The sequence below is a fragment of the Dryobates pubescens genome, chromosome 4 (assembly GCF_014839835.1).
Source record: "Dryobates pubescens isolate bDryPub1 chromosome 4, bDryPub1.pri, whole genome shotgun sequence".
NCBI lineage: Eukaryota > Metazoa > Chordata > Aves > Piciformes > Picidae > Dryobates > Dryobates pubescens.
In genome coordinates, this window is record NC_071615.1 from 32,946,064 (window position 1) to 32,967,146 (window position 21,083).

The 21,083-nt window shown below is 45.7% G+C and overlaps 1 protein-coding gene across 1 annotated transcript in view; it reads right to left on the minus strand.

The window, feature by feature from the left end:
• ITGA8 (integrin subunit alpha 8) overlaps positions 1–21,083 on the minus strand; it is an 86,657-nt gene that overhangs the window by 19,083 nt on the left and 46,491 nt on the right. Inside the window, exons 16-25 of the mRNA XM_054161053.1 lie at positions 21,009–21,064; positions 20,371–20,525; positions 18,782–18,919; positions 17,671–17,738; positions 16,590–16,737; positions 11,942–12,034; positions 7,122–7,201; positions 3,924–4,004; positions 915–1,020; positions 324–482 (exon numbers count right to left, since the gene is read on the minus strand). Coding sequence (XP_054017028.1) covers positions 324–482; positions 915–1,020; positions 3,924–4,004; positions 7,122–7,201; positions 11,942–12,034; positions 16,590–16,737; positions 17,671–17,738; positions 18,782–18,919; positions 20,371–20,525; positions 21,009–21,064 — 1,084 coding nt within the window. The remainder of the gene's footprint in view (positions 1–323; positions 483–914; positions 1,021–3,923; positions 4,005–7,121; positions 7,202–11,941; positions 12,035–16,589; positions 16,738–17,670; positions 17,739–18,781; positions 18,920–20,370; positions 20,526–21,008; positions 21,065–21,083) is intronic.

The following is a 21,083-nucleotide window of genomic DNA, read 5'->3' on the forward strand; positions in this document are numbered from 1 at the left end:
ACAAGAAATTCAGCAATCCTGCCTCCAGTTCTGGTGTCCTCAGCCTAAGGAGGACACAGAGCTGTTGGAGTGAGTCCAGAGGAGGCCACAAAGATGATCCAAAGGCTGGAGCACCTCTGCTGTGAGGATAGGCTGAGGGAGCTGGGGTTGTTCAGCCTGGAGAAGAGAAAGGGGGACCTTCGAGCTGCCTTCCAATAGCCTACAGGAAGGCTACAGAGGGACTTTTCATGAGGGTGTCCAGCATTAGGACAAAAAAAGATGCACAAGGCAGCAGGAATCAAGCAGAATGCAGGCAGAGATGGAAATAAAAGGGGCTCACTCACCTTAATTTGCATGGTGTTAAGAGGAGAGCTGGTCTGGCAGTGCAGGGGCCCATGAGTCTGGATGTGGAGAATATAGAGCAGAGGTTCTTCTTGATTGGCCGCAGGCCACCCAACATGGAGAGCTGTGCGGTTGATGGCGCTGGGGCCCATGTTGTGCAGCTGCAAACAGACACCATCAGTGCTTCCCATGGCAGGGGATAACAAACCCCAGCAAAACCATCCCCCTAGCATGAACTGGTGTCTCCTCCTCTAACACAGACAGGGAATGGGGATGGGAATTCCAGATTAAATTTGGGTGGTGAGACTCTGGAACAGGTTGCCCAGGGACACTGTGGATGCCCTCTCCCTGGAGGTGTTCAAGGCCAGGTTGGATGAGGCCTTGAGCAAGCTAGGGTAGTGGGAGGTGTCCCTTCCTAAGGCCAGGAGGTTGGAACTTGATGATTGTGAAGGTCTTTTCCAACCCAAACCATTCTGTGATTCCATAAAGCCAGAACAACTACACTTGTGGTTAGTTGCAGATAAAGACACCAAAGTCATCATGAATTCAATGGAAGCAGCATGAAGCCCTGAGGAAACATGAATAACATTTACCTCATAGATGTGTTCCACTAAAGGGCCAACTTCTTCCTCTTTTGTAGGTTCCTCTGTGGGTTCCCAGTTGTGAAGTGGCAGAATAATTGTTGGGGGGTGAGAAACACTGCAAGATATAAACCAGGTTAAACCAGCCACTGCTAGCAGTGACCAGTTGCATGACTTTTAGACTCAAAGTAAGACCATCCATTAGAATTAGACGAGGTGAACAAGACACTGTTTCCACAGAGCATCACCCAGACCCCACAGACTTCCCTGTGGATGGTCCTTGTTTCCTATGACCCAGAACTACAAAGTGCCAGGTGGAAATGCAGCCATTCAGTAAGATGATTATGAGGTATGTAGGAACATCTCTTTTAACACAATTTAGTTATTTGCAGGACTTTTGCTGCTGGCATGAAAGTGGCAAAATTAGCTCAAATTTAACAGAAATCTTTTCCTTTGTCAATTTTATTTTGGGTTTAGCTGAGGATATTTTTGACATTTGAATACTTTATTAGACAAGGATTTCCCCCCCCTGCACTTTAAGGTGACAATGATCAGTCAAACAAGGGCACTGAAAAATAAGATAAAGCCAATTCTGCAGAAAATGCTTCAGGGTGATCTACCAGAAGAATTCTGCCAGCTGCAAATCTTTCCAGCCAAAATTGCTTCCTTCCTGAACCTCTCCTTCCTCTTCTGCTCCTTCAGCAGTGGGAAATAACAAACACAACTATAGAGCTCTTACACTTTTACAGACACAAAGGTAAGCAGAATTATCAAATCTCAGGCAACTGCTCATTCAGTGAGCTACCTAAGGAGTTCTCTTAAGTTTCTTTTCAAAAGGATATTGAAGGCTTCTTCCTTTCTGAGGGAGGCAGGATTTGCATGGCTGCCCTGTGCATGCTGCCTGTGTGCACACACAGCTTGAGAGCCATTGATTTTCCTCTGTAAAAGGGACAGTGATCCCAGCCCCACTTCATGCAGCTCAGTGAAGAGCAGCAGGCAAGACACTGCAAGACATTTTCCAGGCCAAACGTGGACACAGCCTCTCTTTTACTTGTATCTAGGAAATGGTGAGCAAACAATTTATTGGAGCATCTCTGAATGATTAGCACAGTCTGTCAACAGAGCATCTGGGACCTTTTCTTTCTACTGGCAGACTGTGGCTAAGCAGAAAAAGACTCAAGAGGAAAGGAAATCATTTAGTGAAGCAATTCCTCTGTATTAAGCATTTCTTAGCACTGCAGGCAGCAGCTCAAGCCCCTTTTGCCACTCGTGGGCACTCTCGTTTTGAGACGTGAGAATGTTTTGGTCATTCTCTGGTGTCTCTTTACCTGCTGCAGAACTTTTCCTTAGAAACAACCCCTCTATGGCACAGAAAGAATGTGATGGAGGCAAAAGGTTTCCAACAAGTTTGCAAAGAATCCAAAAGGTCTGTAAGATTTTTCTGTGAAAGTGATGAGAACCAGAACCCATAGCACTGGAAGCAGCCCTGAGTGACAAACCTGTGTCTGCACTCATCATCATCTCACTGCTGCTCTGAAACTCCAGCCATCCCCTAGCCTGGCTGTGCACCCCACAGCAGTAGCTGGCAGTTGCTGGCTCCAAACGTCTTCTCAATCAGCTGCAGACCACCACCTAACCCCTTTGATTCTCATTTCCTCAGTCACTACTTTTCCTGTGTTACCTTCCCCTTTATCTTGTATTTTCCCCTCTCTTCCTCTCCAGCTCATTTCCCTAAATCAGCACTAACTACAGCAAAGGAGCTAATACTCTCATTTCTGTTCTTGTTCAATATGGTCCTCAGAAATAAACTCATCAGTGTTTAGCCACACAGTCTTTGAGCGGCAGTCCTCTTTCTTCCACCTAACTCTAGCCTTAAGTTAATCTTTTCAACCTGGAAACCACAAAATGTAATGAAAAAGGCTTTAAAAAAATAAAATCTCCCTGATTTAGATTGAAGATCAGAGCAGAAAAGAGCATTTCTGTGATGGACTCTCTACTGGCACTAAGTAGTCAAAGTATGGTCTCAGAAGTGCTAACAAGACATGCATTTTTATAAATCCATAAAAGCAGGAATAAATGTATTTGTCTACACTTGAGGCAGCCCCTTGAGGTGCATGACAGAGAGGTTTACTCCTTTGGCATCAGCCAGGCCCTGTCATAGGCTGGGCCGTGCACCTCCTGCTATCCCCTGGCAGAGCTGAGAATGGTTAAGGCTCGGAGCTGTCGGTGGAGAAGAGGAGATGTAGGAAATCTAAGATCCCAGACAAAAAGCATCTGGGGCAGTTATTTCCTTTAAAAGAACACCCTGCTGACTTCCTCCAGGATGCCAGGACAGGCGTCCAGTTGCAGGCATTTACAAGGCACTGAGATTCTTATCACCTCATTGCTTTTTACAGTTTCCAAACCCAAGCTGCATCTGCAAGCAGAGCTGGAAAGAATCCCCTCTGATCACATCCTGTGCTTGTTTAGTTTTGGTATCTCTGTGCCAGAGGACAGGCACCTACTGCAGATGGAAACGTAAGAACCCCACAGCAGCATTTGACTAAGCCCTTGTCAGAGCCCATTCTTTATCCTCTCTCCGCAGGTCTCTCTCTGCTCTCCATCAGCATGTCCCTTGCCATCATGTGTTTCAGCATTCTGCTCATAAAAGCAGCAGGTTCTGCTTTTGCATTCAGAAGGAAGTGCCTAAGTGATTGCATAAGCAGGGATTCTGTACTAGCAACACTCACACTACTGGAATGCCCAAACACAGTCCTGGCTTTGACTGGTGCTACTGCAGTGTGGCATTCTGGGGTGTGCTGCCTTTGCACATTGACTGGGGTCCATACAGGCAGGCTTGCAGCAGCTCCAGCCTGCAGGACTTGCAGACCTGAGCCTCCTTGGGAGTTCTCAGGTGTTCTTAGTGGATATGGAGCTTAGGATTACCATATAGCAAAAGATTGACTACATGGGACTATGAGAGGTGGCAAGATTGCTGCAAAGCCCAGCTGTCATTCAGAAATGAAATGGTAAAATACTTACCCCCTGAGCAGTACTTGAGCCATAGCACTGATGTTGATGTGGAGGTTAACCAAATTGCTGGTGGGATTAATCTTGTTAGAACTGGAAAAGATAAATCCAAGGGTTAAAAAAGTGTTTAGCATCACTGCAGATGTTTGCAGACACAGCACTTAACAGCACAAGGATCACACAATGCCACTGGAGGTATCACACAGCATGGGCTTGCTATTGCCACTCCTCCTGTAGGACACTGGGATCTCTGTTTGATATGATTTGAGCTCATCACATGTTTAACAGTATCACATGTCTAACTTTAAGGTTCCTGTGTAGGACTATGATGACACAACTATTTAGCTCAGAATAGCATGTAATCTCCCTTCAGTCTGGCTCTCTGTAGGGGCAGGAGCATCTTAGCAGCACACAAGGGTGCTCCACGTGCTGGAGGAAGGCAGTGTCCATGAATAAGATAGGCTTTCTTGGAAGAAAATTTGCTTTTAAGACTCCCCAAACTTGTGACTTCTGCATGACAGAGGCTTTGAACAAAAAAGAAACACAATAAACTGCTTCTTTACATTTCTAATTTTATCCCCTCCCATTTCCAGAGAGTGTTTACACTCCTAATAGCACTTAGAAGTAGAAGCAGATCCCTCTAGTTAAAGCCTGGTGCTCCCACTCATTTTATTGCCTTTCATAGAATCATTGAATGGTTTGGGTTGGAGGGGACCTCCAAAGGTCATCCAGTCCAACCCCCTCTGCAGTCAGCAGGGACATCCTCAGCTAGATCAGGTTGCCCAGAGCCCTGTCAAGCCTGACCTTGAATACCTCGAGGGATGGGGGCCTCAACCATCTCCCTGGGCCACCTGTTGCAGTGTTCCACCACCCTTACCACAAATCCTTAGCAATAAAGGTGGTTTCTCTTACTTCAGAAGAGCACAGCCCACTTAGATGAAGAAAGATTTGCAGGTTCAAATTCATCTAGATGGTGAAAACAAATAACTACAGTCTTAAAATTAATTTAACCATGGGGTTAATGGTACTAAATTTGGAGGGTTTTCCCCCAAGCAAGTGTGGGAATACTTCCTTGCTTCATGGAGAACTGTCCCAGTTCACTGTTATCACATCTGGGCAGCATCAGTCAAATGGAAACACCCAGAGCCAGCACTCCCAGCAACCAAGGAGTAAAGGGCAAGGCTGCTTTGATCCAGGATTCCTGGGTACAGATTTGCTACAGTTAGGAGCAGCTCGAATTTGTAAACTGCTGCAGCTTCTCCTCAAACAGCATCTGAACTTTTGCTGTAATCCTCTGGAGCCACTGCTTTGAGTACAAAAATTGCTTCAAGTATAGAAATGCCTTTGTTGGCATGACTGCACTCCACTTTGTGCAGTGGCACCACTTTCCACAGGGTTCAAGGACAGATTTTGGTCACTTCTATTTGGCTTTTCAAATCTTGAGTTTTCCACAGAGTTAAAACACAGATTTTTGATCACTTCTATTTGGCATTCTGATCTTGTTTGGGATTTTGCAGAGAAGACAACAATAAAAGCCCCAGGACATCTCCCTCCCCAGCTGCCTACCAAAACCCACACCAGGAAAGGATTCAGATTTCAAGCCTCTTATTTCCTATCAGTAATGAATTTCACTCTTGCAAACCAAAATATTTATTTTCCACTTGATGGGGTAAATTGAAGGTCTCTCTTGACTAACTCAGAGCAGGACACCAATTCAGACATCTTCTCTGCTTCCCCTTCCTTCCACTTGGGTAATTTTGTCTTTCTGCCTTATGGATTTCTGTTTCCCTTTTCTTTCAAGGCTGTTTTACCTGTCCCTAAGGACACAGAAATGCACAAACTGTGGTGTTGCTTGAGAAGAAATCTACAGAGCAGGGGGATTTAGCTGCAAGGTCCACCACCTATGCACTATGTTTTACTTTCTTTGTTAAGTACCTGTGTGCACTTCAGCATTCTGATGCCAGCGTGTGGAAACTGCCCTTCCTGGCAGCCCAAGAGACTTCCTCAGTTTACAGTTTAGTGAGGCAGACTCATGGAGGAAGCATGAGATGGTCCTATCTCATGAAGTTCAGAGCTACTCCTCGCTAAAGCATTGCCACTTTTGCTACCAAAGTGACCTACTCTCAACTCTTATTACCCAGAAGATCTAGGAACTCAAAAAGCTCTGAACCCACCCAATTGCCCAGCATGAAAAGGGCAGTACCAGCCTCTGACACTTGTTTATTGCTTGCAGGGAACAGTGGTATGGACAGGGGACCAAACCAGATGTTCTGCTTTCCCTCCCTCCCTGGAGGAACCCATGACTAGGTCTGCATGACTTCCAGGCCTGCCAACCAGGCACATGGCAGAGGGCTGATGCCTGAGCAGCCACCTCATTGTCTCTTGTAGTGTTGCTGTGCCCTTCCTGAGCATCTGCAGGTCCTCGCCTTCCAGGGTTACATTATGGAAACATGACTTAAACATTTTAAACGTCTCAGTTATTTACCACAGTGAACATGATCAAGGCCCTCATTAAAGGCCAGACATTAACAATTAAGTCACTGTGTGTGGGGTAGGGAGGGCCCCATCAGGAACTCCAGTGAGTATCTGATGGAGCAGAAGCCCTGCCACCCAGGTTTGCTCCTGCTGCTATCCTAATCCAGCCTGACCTGGGGTTTCTAATTCCTGTGGAGAAAGCACTGCTCAGCAGAGAGCAGAAGGTTCCCCCAGCAGTAGCACTGCAGTCCCACAAATGTGAAGGAAACTAATGGAAAAGGGACAAAGGTTCACCTGCATCAAACTGGAAGCTTTCTCTCTTCATGCCAGTAAAGCTGTTGAGCAGATTTTTAGCTGCTCCCCTCCTACTTTCTAAATCATCATGAAGATGTGCAAGACATTTTTTTTTTCCAGAGCATGATGTGTTTTTCAACACAGAACTTTGTTACAAAGGGATCACTGCTGGTTAATTCTCAAGTGGAAAACAAAATGCAGCTTTGACAAATCTCCAGAATGACCAAAATCAGTGAACCTGACTAAAATCCTCAGAATAACTCAAGACTGATTTTGCTAACTAGGGTCCTGCTTCACAAATACTCCTGAAGAAAGCTGCCTCAGGCAAGGCCATGAAATACTGACACTGAAAAGTTAGAGCTACCTTCTTATATATTAAAACTGAGACAGTAACAGGAATGAAAAACTTAAAATACCCATGCTCTTGATAAAATCTCTAACCTTTTTATCTGCAGCTCAAAATTGATGCTGAACTCTGCATTTTCAAAGTGCTGAACAGAAAATCGAATGCCTGTGGAGAACTGAGAAAGGAAACAAAGCAGCAGGTTACTGACAGTGGCTGATCTGAACAGCACAAGCAGCACTGTTCAACACTGCATGTCACAGACTGCTACAGGACACTGCTGGTCTTTAACATCAGCATGCAACAACATTAGCTAGTTGGGTAAGGAAACACCACCCTCCCTCTGCATGACACCAGATGGGAAACTTGGCTGGACAGAGGACAGACCAAGAGGAACAGAGTAGTGCACTCCAAAGAACTCAGTGGTGGGTCCTTCTTCATCCAGACAGTCTTTGCTTTCCTCTGCCAAGCCAGAGGACAATAACAGCTGTCTGGCACCCCTCAACCCTGCCTCCATCCATGCCTGCCTTTGTCCAGGTCTCCAGGGTTTTGCCTCTGGGACTGATGTGAGCTGCATGCTTTCGGCATTGTGGAGCTGACTGCTCACCTGGTTTTCTCCTAGAGGCTAAACTTGGGTTGTTTTGTTTCATGGCAGTTCAGTTCACAGCAGTACCACTTCAGAGTTAGACTTGCAGTTCAATTTGCCACAGCCTGCAGTGTGTGACCACAGAGGGTCCCAGAAGTGAAGGACATAAGGGTTCCTCTGGTGACCCCTTGGGCCTATGCAGACCTTGCCTCCTCCCTCTGAAGACTTCCAGGTGCACTGCAGGAGGGGCATGGAATAAAGCACAGCAATTCAGAACTGCAGGGCTAACTAAAGAAGGAACCCTTGGTGGCCTCCCTGACACTCTCTTGTTGGGCATATTGACAGCCCCAGTATGTGGCTGACATGGGAGCAGGGGGAGATGCCATCTGCTCTCCATGCTAAATGAATACAATTGTACTCCACGGTTTATACTAATGATCATTAAATTAATTGGTCATTTCAAGTGCAGGTGTTTGAACATCAGTAATCTGTGACATGAATTTTGCTTTGAAACTGACAGAAAAGTCTACAGCCTGCAACCTTGTCCAAGGTCTCATTCCTCCCTCCTTCCCCTCTTGCTTAGCTGCGGGAGATGATCTGCACCCTGTGCTTTCATGCTTCTAGACAGGATGGTAACTGAGAGCCACAGTCTCCATCTGGAGAAACCATCTGCCTGAGAAACTCATCAAAAGACACTAGGAAATGAGGACATCACTCCTTCAGCTCTGCCAGTGCCTGATCAGGTTATGGGGGAGCAGAAAGAGTTGTCTGCTTGGCATTCTCTCCTATACATACTTGGGACAGCACAGCACAGTCAGCAACAGGACAGACACAACAATGCAGAGCTTGACATTTGGACCTAGATCCATAGGAGGCCTTTTCCTCAGTGGGTGCCATTTCAGATGCTTAAGCAAATCCTTTTTGCCAAGCACTATTTGTTAAACATCTCTATTCCATCCTCCTCCTTTCCCCACTTGCAGCACTGCAGCTGAATCCATCCATGGGAAAGAACTTCACTGACATGGTTCAAGGACTTCTTTGAGTTGTCTTCTGCTGGGAGTAATGTGTCATCACAGAAGGAGTGAGAAGTTCAGATCAGAATTCTAATCAGTTGAATGTCATGGTTACAGATAACCTCCCTTTTTGGAAGTAGGATCTTGCAGATGAAGAGATAACACTCATTATATCAAACAGAAGCTGAGCAGCTTGGAATAGGGATGCAGGCTACTTCTGAGACTGGGTTTTGGAGCTGATTTGAACAACTTTTGAAAATGCAACAACTTTGTTAACCTCTGAGATCAAAACATCCAGGATTTCAGTTTTTACACTGTTTTTACTAAGCAGCCTGTATAAATTTGTTTCCATTTAGAGCAGATCAAAGACTTGATGAACCAAAGATAACATTTTCCTCAGACTGGGCAGATGTGAATTGCAGTTTTGATGATCTATTATACCCCTGAGGCTTAATCCTACACTTAATACTGAAACCCACTCCTACTGTAGGAGTCTAACAAGCTGCAGATGTTGCCTTTGTATGGTGCTATGACTTTGTTAATGCCAAGTACTCCCTGACACTGCTAGGAAGCATAGAATCATAGAATTTATTGGGTTGGAAGGGACCTCCAAAGGTCACCCAGTCCAACCCCCCTGCACTCAGCAGGGACATCCTCTAGAGCAGCTTGCTCAGAGCCTTGGCCAGCCTCACCTTGAAGATCTCGAGGGATGAGGCTGCAACCACCTCCCTGGGCAACCTGTTGCAGTGTTCCAGCACCCTCATGGTGCAGAACTTGTTCCTCCCATCCAATCTCAATCTGCTCTGCTCTCATTTCAAACCACTGCCCCTTGTCCTGTCCCTGCAGGCCTTTGCAAACAGTCCCTCTGCAGCCTTCTTGTAGCCCTTCAGGTACTGGCAGGCTGCTATCAGACCTGCCTGGAGCCTTCTCTTCTGCAGGCTGAGCAACCCCAGCTCCCTCAGCCTGTCCTCATAGCAGAGGTTACTCTACCAGTATTTCTAACAAAACTTGTACCTCCCTTGCTCAGGCCACTGAAGAGGTGTTAGGAAGCTTGCCAGCCTGACCCATTTCTGTGCCAGTAAGAAGCTGTCAGAGGCATTTAGTCTGCAGTCTGGGCCATGTGGTACTGTGTTTTCCTTTCTCATTTCCTTTTATCTTCTTATTTACCTTTTAATTTTTTTTTTCCTAACCACAAAGATAGAAAAAAGGTGAAGTCATTTTGTGGTCAGTAAATAAGTGTAAGGTCAGAGATCCCCCAGTGTTGGTGACAATGATGCATTCAGAAAGCGTGAGGTGCTAGACAACTCTGCAGCCCACCGCAGTAACATCCCGTGCTTATGTCACACAGCAGCCCCCATACTCAGAAGCTGATCTCAGAGAATTCAAGGATTCTAGCATCTCAGGCTGCTGAAAAATCACTCTGGTGACTCAATAGTTAAGAGGCTTAGGAATGTCTGATTTTGACCTGACCTTTCTTTCCCAGTCCCTCCCAGCTTCTAGAAAGTCCCCTTCTGACTGTGTATCTGGAGAAGAACTGATCTCCTGCCAGAGCAGAATTGTTTTGCACAACTGGAAACGGATCAGAGCAACCTTTCATGATTTATGCTACTTGCACAAAGGGCTGGTATTTGGCTTTTGGAATTCTGTTTGCCATCATAAACACCTTTGCACTCAAAAAGCTCGAGTCCTTTCACCTTTCCTAAGCTTCCAGGAGAGCTGGTTTCAAAGATGAAGTTGGGCTTTCAGCTTTCACTCACTACCATCAAACTCTTTCACCACCTGGCTTTGTAATGCTCTGTTTTCATACACCTTAATTTTCAAGTCCTAAACCAGACTGTCCTTACACATGTTAGGAACTCTCATGTTTTAGTCTTCTAATCTCTCTTCATGAATTACTTAACTTAGGAATATCTGGTAACAGTGCATTTGTGGGAGCCCTAGAGCTGATTCTGAAGAAAACCAGGACTCATTATGCTGTGAAAATCCATCAGGAGACAGGTCAGAGTAGCAGTGTTTTAGTGGCCAGCTGCAAACAGCATGTCTGAAGCCTTCACACAGTTTTCAATGACTCTTGATTTCTAGAAGTTTCTTTCAGTGGAATAAACCAAAAGCTACAAAACCTTTCAGCCTTCTTCTTACGTGTGTCACCAGGCTGGTTCCTGACTCCAGCAGGTTCATGCACTGGAGTTCATTATTTAATGGCTCCCAGCTCCCTGTAATACCAAGGGGTGCCTCTGGCATTGGTCAGGACCATGAAAGAAAGTGACTGTAAGAGGCATCTGGTCTCCCAGTCACTTTCAAAAGCTCTATGGCTGTCCTGAAGCTAACAAGCTTGTTCTTCTTCCAGTTTCCTACTGTATGACCCATCAAGGGTCAGGCAAGACCTGTTTCAAGATCAGAAGAGCCAAGGAAAACACCCTGAAGAGTAAGATATTGACCTTCCACAGGACAAACCCTAACTTAGCAAGCATTGTGCAAATACTGAGATTTCTTTGGTCCCAGGACCAACATGGAATGCAAACAGTGGTAGCTTTCCATTAAAAGCTGCTGCTTCTCTACATTCATGTGGTTGACTGCTCGGTTTTTATCAGGACAGCCTTCAACTGAGGTATAAAAGCTTGGATCATTTGTTTTCAATTAAATATTCACAACATTCATGAATTTATGAGCAGCACTAGAATGCCTCTGCAAGGGCATCTGCAGCAGAACACTGGTGGGTTCAAGTCTTCTGGGACTGCTGACAATTATGGGATAGGGAGCACTTCTTCTCTCTCCAAATCTATGTTTAATCCTTATTTTCTGTCCATCATCAGTCATTATTCAGCTCCCCTTTTGTCTAAACCCAAGGCTGCTGATGTTCCACCTGATGTGTGGTATGACCTGTGAGCAGCTGTCTCAGGGCAATGTCCAGAGCAACATTAATAACTTGAAGGCAAACCTGATTTCAACCACATTTAAATCACAATCTGAAGTGACACAACAACCCTTAGGCACTCAAGATGAGAATCAGGCTAAAGAAGCTGTTAGCTACTACACATAAAATTAATAAGGCAAAGTACAGGTGACACAGATTGGGATTCTCATGGTGCCAGGGCAACCTCTGCCACTTCAATGCAGTCACCCCACTCTCTTCTTTACAGCCAGCGAAAGAAAACCCAGCCTCTGGCATCTTCTGGAAGAACAAACTGTTGGTTCCCAAAAGTTCTGCCTCTAAGCACACCAACCCCTTCCTGTCCTGCTCCCTGGAACAGGTTGTGTAGATGGCCCAGCCACATGACATGCAGCTAGCGAGGAATGAGTAAACTCAGATGCCCCTTACGTTCGCGCCGGCCGCCAGGGGGTTGCCCAGGTCACAAACCACCATCCTGCTATCGTTTTCCTGCTTGTAGTCACAGCTCACCACACGCAGTGCCTGCAACAGAAGGACACCAACAGGCAGGTCAGAGAGCACAGGGGGATGGAGCCTGCTGGGAAAGTGGTGGCTTTGTGCCTGTGCCATTCCCTTTGATGTCAGACACCTGCTCCGTGCACTGCTAAACGTTGAACTGGTGATGGTCAGACAATAGGAGACAGCTGATGGCAGGGAAAGGCAAACAGCAAGGGTTCTATAATGAGATCACTCCATCTCCAGTTTGCACACACTGCTCTCCTGCTGTGACCCATTCCTGCAGCCACAAGGACTCAGCAGAAGAAAAAGGAACAGGCAAGACTGGGTGAGAATGAGCCTCACATTAACTGCCATGGTTGTATCATAGAATGGCTCAGGTTGGAAGGGACCTCAGAGATCATCTACTCCAACCTTCCTGCCATGGGCAGGGACACCTCTCAACTAGACTGATCACATTTTTGAGGTAGGTAAAGTACAAATCAGGGAAATTAAAAGCAGGCAGGAAGCAGGCAAAAGCAGAGACTTGCACACCTAGTCTGTCAGCCCCTACCTCACTCAGCCAGATGCAAGGGCTTGCCACAACAACCTTCTACCTGCCGCTGGTAACAATTTATACTCTTAGAGCAACACATGGGCTTTTTGGCAGTCCTGAGCAGAGGCAAACCCCCAACAATTAACACATGTGCTCCCAGGGTGCACTTTAACTGGAGAAGGAGTGGATGCTTTTAGTAATCCAGGCAGCACACAAACTTGAAACCCTTTCTGGTGGTCTCAGTGATGAGTTACTAATTGATGCCAGAACAGCTAAGCACAACAGGCTGCAGAGTAAAACACCTCCTCTCCTTCCTTGCTCAACACCTTCTGATGTTATTTTCTGAGGAAAAGGGGATGGGTCAGGGAGGAGGCACCAGAATCCAGTTTTTCATCTAGCTGCAGTATGAATGAGTGGCCAGGGGAGGTTTAGGTTGGAGATTAGGAAAAAAATCTTTCCTGAATGAGAGGTCAGGGATTGGAACAGGCTGCCCAGGGAGATGGTGGAGTCACCATCCCTGGAGGTGTTCAAGAAATCTCTGGATATGGCACTCTGGGACATGATTTAATGGCCATGGTGGTGCTGGGTTGATGGTTGTGCTGGAAGATCTCAAAGGGCTCTTCCAACCTAGACAATTCTATGATTCTGTGAAGGCGCAAATCACATCTCACCTAATCAGCCACAATGTACTTACTCTAAGAATCAGAATTCTCAGGTAAGACAAGAAGGTTTGAAGTCTCTTCCCTATTTGAAGGGAGTGTCAGGCTTTAGTTCAGGCATGAGGATAATGGCTCAGAATTGCTCCACTGCAATATAAATCTGCTTGTGATCTGCAAAAACCTTGCAGCTTCCAGCCTCAGCAGAGACTTAGGCCAAAATACAAAATGGTTTTGGTGTGGAACAAATACCTGTCAGGGCTTCGTGTTTGCCTGAATTTACTTCTGATCATTACTCCAGGGGAACTTGGGTTCCAGCCACTGCTACTAGGGCACAGTGGAGCTGTTAAATGCTCTGGGCAGAGAATTGGCAGCCAGCAGTGGGGCAGTGGCTTGGGGTCAAACACAGAAGCATGCTGCTGTGGTGTAGGAATGCCCCACTGTGTCTGGAGCTGCTGCTGCCCATGGATATCTCAGGTCATTCAACGTGGTTCCACTTTCTTCATCACAGCTAATTCCACTGACTCCACACCTAATGCACACAGACAGTTACCACAAGCCAGTGGGTTTCCAGTAACTAGTAAAGCTGTGGTAATTTACTCATTTACCTGGTCTCTGGAGCTTCTAAGTGTTTCCACAATACTACCAATGAGTAACAGATGTGATTTCACTGCTAGTCCCTGCATTCCTTTAGCCAGTTTTTGACTGAAGGAAGTCTCAGCATGTGCAAGAACCAGTGAAAGCTCAGAGTCACAGCCTTGGCCCCAGGCTGCCAGATACCACACCTCCCCTTGGCATTCCACTTGCACCTCGGCTACAAGAATATGCTAAGGGAGCTGGGGTTGTTCAGCCTGCAGAAGAGAAGGCTCCAGGCAGACCTAAGAGCAGCCTGCCAGTACCTGAAGGGGGCTACAAGAAGGCTGCAGAGGGACTGTTTGCAAAGCCTGCAGGGACAGGATGAGGGACAATGGTTTGAAATGAGAGCAGAGCAGATTTAAATTGGATGTGAGGAACAAGTTCTGCACCACGAGGGTGCTGGAACACTACAACAGGTTGCCCAGGGAGGTGGTTGAGGCTCCATGCGTGGAGATATTCAAGGTGAGGCTGGAGAAGGCTCTGAGCAACCTTCTCTAGTGGAGGATGTCCCTGCTGAGTGCAGCGGGGTTGAAGTGGATGTCCTTTGGAGGTCCCTTCCAACCCATGCACACCTCTGCACAATTCTCCTCTTTGATATGGCTGCACAGGCTGTGCACAAAATGCCACAGAATCAGGCCTAAGACAAGATAATGACAGTGGAAGATTGGATTCCATGAGGCTGAAGGGAAGATAGAGAAGACAATGAAGTTGCAGAGAAGCTGTTGACTTTCACACTTTCTGAGTGTAATTCAAATGATGGAGAATCATAGAATGGTCTGGTTTGTAAAGGATCTCCAAAGCTCATCCAGTCCAACTCCCTCTGCAGTAAGCAGGGGCATCCTCAACTACATCAGGTTGCCCAGAGCCCTGTGGAGCCTGATCTTGTCTATCTCCAGGGATGGGAACTCAACTACCTCTCTGGGCAAACTGCTGCAGTGTTCCAACACTCTCATGGTAAAGAATAACCAGGAGTAATGGTCTGATCCTTCTAAGAAAGCACACAATGGTATCTCTTTGAATGGAGTTAGTATGAACATCATCTCTCTTCCTCAGAGAATATGATATAATTATCTGATGTACTGAGCTCAGTAAATGTTGGCAAAACTAAAGCAATTTTCCTATAAATCCAGAAGGATTCTGAACTGTGTTTGCCAAAAATGTGTTTTATCTTCTAGAAAATCTGAAGAAGATGGAAAAGTTGCATTACATTTCCTGGGCTTTTCAGAGAATCAGACAATAGCCCAGGTTAGAAGGGACCACCGAGATCATCTCCTTAAATCTCTCTTGTTTTCAGAAGAAAACCAACATTAACACTCTTTCCCAACCAATTCCAGCTTCTCCTTACTCTTCCAAAGCACCACAATCTTTCACCCCCTTTTCTCTTCCTTTCCCCATGAATCTACCCTGCTGGTACTACAAAATTCAGCTTTTCCTGCAATACTGCAAAGCCCTGAGGGATTTCTGCCCAGTTCAAAGGACAGATAGGTGCTGATGTGTGCTGTGGTATTTGGAACAAGATCCTCCACTGACATCCTTGGCAATGAGCAAAAGAACAGCCAAAGGCTCCTGAAGAGCAGCTAAGGAAAACCAGACCCATGTGTAGGTTAAAGAACTTCAGTTTTGTAGATTCCAGGCTGAAAAAAAAAGAGGCTATGCTATGAGAACAAAAAGAAAGAGGCTGGTGCCATTACTTATTTGTTATGTGTAAAAGATGCTTCTGAGAATGAGGTTGCAGAGAATTTTCATATTCTAATCTTCAGTGACATCATCAATTCTTGTCATTTTTCCAGGCTGGGTTCAAAGCCCATTAATAAAGCCAGTGGCAGAAGGAGAATAAGGAAATACCTTGTAAGTTACTTTCAACTTCCTGAAAAAGCCATTTGCCTTCAGAAAGGAAATGAACTTGCTTTCTCCCACTCTCACCCCTGAGGCCCTTCTGGACATTCCAGGCACTGCCAGAAACAAGCCAGCTCATATTGCAGCACGTTGGGTGATGGATGTGCAGCTGAGGTGACTCAATCTTGCTGTCCATCAGAGAACACAAGGACACCCTGCTTGTTTGCCGGGCAGTGTTTCAGCTCTGCTCTCAACAAACAAACACTGCATGTTCAGGGCAGCTCAGCAGGACTTCAGTCAGCATCAGTCCCTCTGTCAATAGCAGCACGCCTCACACTGCAAATGCTTTTCTGGCCTATCTGTAAGGCAAAGTCATGGATGGCAAAAGGAAATCAACTCTGTCGAGTTTATACTGCAGCTGATGTTCAGCCATTAGAGTATCAGAGGCTAGCACACCTTAATGATGGTAAAACAGTTGTGTGCAACGAGGAGACAGCAGTGTGCAAGTGTCTGGGGGATCGGCAAGGTTCATGGAGAGCTCATACAAAGGGACCCAAAGTTGGAAGCATTCAGAGTTGGAATCACTCCATGCTACTGGTAAGGTTTACTGGTTCATAACCTGGATGCTGTGCAGAACTCTAGGCCCAGGAGAAATGTGACAGCATTTGTGAGGTATTGTAACTAAGCTAACAGCAAGGAGATGGGCTTGAGCTGGCTCTGACCAGATCATCCTTTCACCTTCTGGAGAAAGGCCTAATCTTTAGCCTGGGCTGTGTGTGCAAGGAGAGCTGGGAGTGGATGGAATCTCCCTTCCTAAAAGGCACCTTCAAGCTAGCTGCTTTCAGCTGGTATTGCCTGTGCAAGTTAAGCCTGCTCAGTCTTCTGCTTTCTTAGAGCTAATACTTAGGTCTTCACCTACCTTGCTGTTGCGCTCAACCCCAGTGTAATCTGCTTCAGGCGGGATCCTTATGTGCAGCTCAGCTTCATAGGCTCCCTCCCCATCATTCCTTGGGTTTATGATGAGCATGACATAGTTCTCTTCTCCAATTATGAGCTGATCTTTGTCTCTGTATAGAAGATACAACTTGTCAGGACCTAAAACATGCAGAGTGAGGATTTATGTGTGAGTACAGCAGGATGTTTTGCTCTCTCAGCATGTGTTCTGGAAAATATTCTGTGAACACAGAATAAAACATTTCCCATTAAAAATGACCCTGTGGCAAACTATGGCACCACCTGGGAAGGGGAGAGGTCAAGAGGAAGCACCACCATGGACAATCAAAGTGGACTCCCATGGAACTTAGACGTTATTGAGCCTGACTTCTTTCTAACCAGAAAGAAATACCTGGAGGAGGAATTCCTCACCACAGGGGTCCCAACAGCAATGTTTCTTGCAGGGCACAAAGGTGGTGGGACTCCAATTTTATAACAGGTATGAGGGGAAAATGAACAATGACAGAGGATCTCCTGAAGCCTGCAGTGGCTCTGTGCCCTTTCCAGTCATAGCTATGCACTGGCTTTGATGGCTCAGAGGCAGATGACTGCCACAGGTTCACCACCTGTCCGGCTTGGCAGGAGAAATTGTTGCCATGTTCTGAAATCCTTTTCTTGTGAGACTCACATTTCCCTCACAGTATCCTGAGTTCAGGACAGTCATTCAAAGTCACTGGCATACTAAAATGACCAAATCCAAAATCTCCTCTGAACAACACTCCGCATTAGGCCTTGACACACAGCAAGCCAGAATCACTCCTAACAGCCCCCTGTAAACTCTGTTTTCTATGACAACCACTCGACACCACGAATGTGCCTGGCACATGTACATTCCCAAGTCTCCATTCCTTGCTTTTCTAGAGGAAATGGATGCAGAAATTAAAATCTGGAAATCAAGTCAGAATGAGCAAGCAGCAGAGCTGTGTTCTACAGACTCCCTTTAGTTAAAACAACTTCCAGTGTCCAGGGTTTGTTGCACACAGCATCAGTTACTGTATTTAACTCACGGCACGGCAGAAAGCTGCAGGTCAGGAATGCACAGGTTGTCTTCTCCACAGTCAACCAGAATGTAAGCCTGTGATGGTGCACAACAAAACAATTAGCATGCAGTTAGGCCATGCCTCCTCCAAGTCCAGATCATCTCAATAAATATCCCTAATCCAAATATCTTAAATACCACCAGCACTGACCTAGTGAATTAATCCTAGAATGGTTTGGGTTGGAAGGGACCTCCAAAGGTCATCCAGTCCAAGCGCCCCTGCACTTAGGAGGTGCATCCTCCACTAAAGCACCTTGCTTCTCCAGCCTCACCTACAGTATCTCCAGGCATGGGGCCTCAGCCACCTCCCTAGGCAACCTGTTGCAGTGTTCAGCACCCTCATGGTGCAGAACTTGTTCCTCACATCCAATCTCAATCTGCTCTGCTCTCATTTCAAACCATTGTCCCTCGTCCTGTCCCTGCAGGTCTTTGCAAACAGTCCCTCTGCAGCCTTCTTGTAGCCCCCTTCAGGTACTGGCAGGCTATTAGGTCTCTTCTCCAGCCTGAACAATTCCAGCTCCCTCAGCCTGTCCTCATAGCAGAGGTGTTCCAGACCTCTGATCATTTTTGTGGCCCTCCTCTGGACCTGCTCCATCAGGTCCATGTCCTTCCTGTGTTGAGGGCTCCAGAGCTGGACACAGCACTGCAGGTGAGGTCTCAGCAGCGCACAGCAGAGGGGCAGAATCCCCTCTCTCCATCTGCTGGCCACTCTGCTTTTGCTGCAGCCTAGGTTACAATGCTTTATCCTTGTTATAAATTGCTTTCCACAGGAGCATTTTGAGTCTATCTAGACTGTCAGTGACAGCCCTAGCAACACAGCGTCATCCTTCACACCCTTGCCCACACAAACTTTGGTCACCTCTAGGCTGCCATCAGAGCTATGATCACAACAAAGCTTTGGAAATGCTTTGGAGGCCTGCCCTGGTCTAGATTTCTGTGCAATTTACATTTTGAGTGAATTAAATCCTTCTTGTGCAGTTTCCAGGCCTGCTGCCCTGTTTTACAGAAGATGACACATGGAATGTTTGTAAGATGCTTTCACATTCACACACAGAACACGTGGCATGCAGCATCCAGACCTGTTCTGTCACTGAGCTCTTCTGGTAATAGTTGAGTATTGGCTTCACAGTGGAGCTGTCTTCAAACCTGGACTCATCCAAACTGTAGTTCAAGTTTATATTGATGGGAGATAATTTATCTCTAAATTCTGTTTCATCCTGCAAGTGACAATCACATAACAAAACCCAGTGGGTTTAGGTCATCATTTCACATTCAGCATGGGATGGCAACAGAGTCAGACTTCAGCAAAGGCTGACAGTAAAGATGGGGCTCTCTGACAGCTGCCGTCAAATCTGGCTGCATGGAGTGTCCCTAGGAAAGCAAAGTGACTCACCAGGACCTGGAATGCCCAGAACACATCTGGAAGAAGCTAGTTGAGCTGAGCAGACTCAGAGAACTGCTTTGGTTGGAAAAGATCTCTAAGATCATGGAGTCCAACCATCAACCTAAGACCACTAAGGCCATTAACCCTTAGAATTTTTTCAATGCATTAGCCTCAAATAAAGCTCTTTAAGAGACACAGAACCAACTCCTACCAGCTGCTGCCCAGCTTCCTTTCAGAAGGGAGCCAGGGCCTGTGTGGCTGTGTGGAGGTAATATTATTGGTTTGTTCCATACCCAAGGATTTACAGGGATTAGCAATGGGAAGGCTCCATCACCTTTATTGCCTAGATACTTCCTTACATGCTGCTTGAGACTTCTCCATTTCAACTCCCACTACATTTCTAGGACATTTACATTTCCAATTCATGAGGTAGTTCCAGCTGCTGGTGAGTAACTAACGACCCTTTCTCCTTCATAAATTCACTTCCACACTTTTAACTTTTCTAAACCCCTCTTTCAAATAGTTTTTCAATATGTGAATTTTAGACTACCATTGCTTTAGAATATCTGTTGGAGCTGAGTGGGCAGGACACGTGATGTGTTTAGCTGGTTGTCCCACTGTGACTGCTGCAACAGGGAGAGCAATCTTGCATTGCTGTATCAAGACATGCAGTATCTGACCAGAATTTCCAGAAGAGCATTGGTGTATTGGTACACAAGAGGAACTGCACACTCTTCAAAGGAAGCCCTTGCTCTATACTTACACCGACAAAAGAGCAGCCAAAGTTCCAGAGAGGAAATGTTACCCAGGTAGAAGAATTGTCTGGACATCCAGATGTGGCCTTCCTTATGCCACATTGCTGTCATTTGGGATCTAAGAACAATGGAAATTGGTCCTGCTTCTCCAGTGGCTCCTTTTATTATTACCTTTAAATCCTTGATACTACTCAAATGACCATGACCATGTCCAAAGGAAACTGTTCTTGCTTCTCCAGTGGCTCCTTTTATTATTTATTATTATTACCTTTAAATCCCTGATGCTACTCAAATGACCATGACCATGTCCAAAAGAAATTGTTCTTGCTTCTCCAGTGGCTCCTATTATTATTATTACTATTATTATTACCTTTAAATCCCTGATACTCCTCAACTGATCATGACCATGTCCAAAAGAAACCGTTCTTGATTCTCCAGTGGCTCCTCTTATTATTGTTATTATTACCTTTAAATTCCTGATACTACTCAACTGATCATGACCACGTCCAAAACATTTAAAGCAACTTACTCTGAGATAAACAAGGAAGTCCTGGCAGTGGAGCTGCTTCTGTCTTTTTACTGCAATGGAGAAGTACTGATGTGACTGATGGTAATCAAAGAAAAGGGTCCTTTTAACAGCACCTTTCTGTTTCAGTGCATCTAATTGCAGTTCCCCTTTCAGCACTAAAGGAAACAGGTAAACCAAACATTTAGTTATTTAGTATGGAAAGGAAAAACAATCAACAGTTCTTTAAGCATTACAATTAAATACCCTAACAAAAGGCATCCAGGCAAAACCAATCCATGCCTTAAGTGCCTACCTGTTCAGCTGCACACTAGTTTTTGATCCAGAGTATGGAATACATCTCATTTAAGCTTTCTAGTTTCATTGGCAGTCACATGTGTACAGGATTTCTGTCTCTTGGCATTTGTTTTTGTTATTTAAATCCCCCCCAAACATTCCTCAACAGGGCACACTCTGTAGGAATGGCTTAAACTGATTCAAAAATCCTTCCACAAGCTTTGTGTTGCACTTTTATCTCTTCTTAACTGCATTTTCTTGGTTTAGCAGGATCTCATTTCCATTGTCTTTCAAGGTGCAGGAAAAAAGTATACCTGAAATTGAGTGGGCCAGAGTAAATGACAAGAGTTCAGAACCCTTCTTACCTATTTCATCTGAGATGCTTTGACCTTCAAAGTCTGCACAGACTCTCACACTAAAGCTGCAGAGAAAGAAGCAGA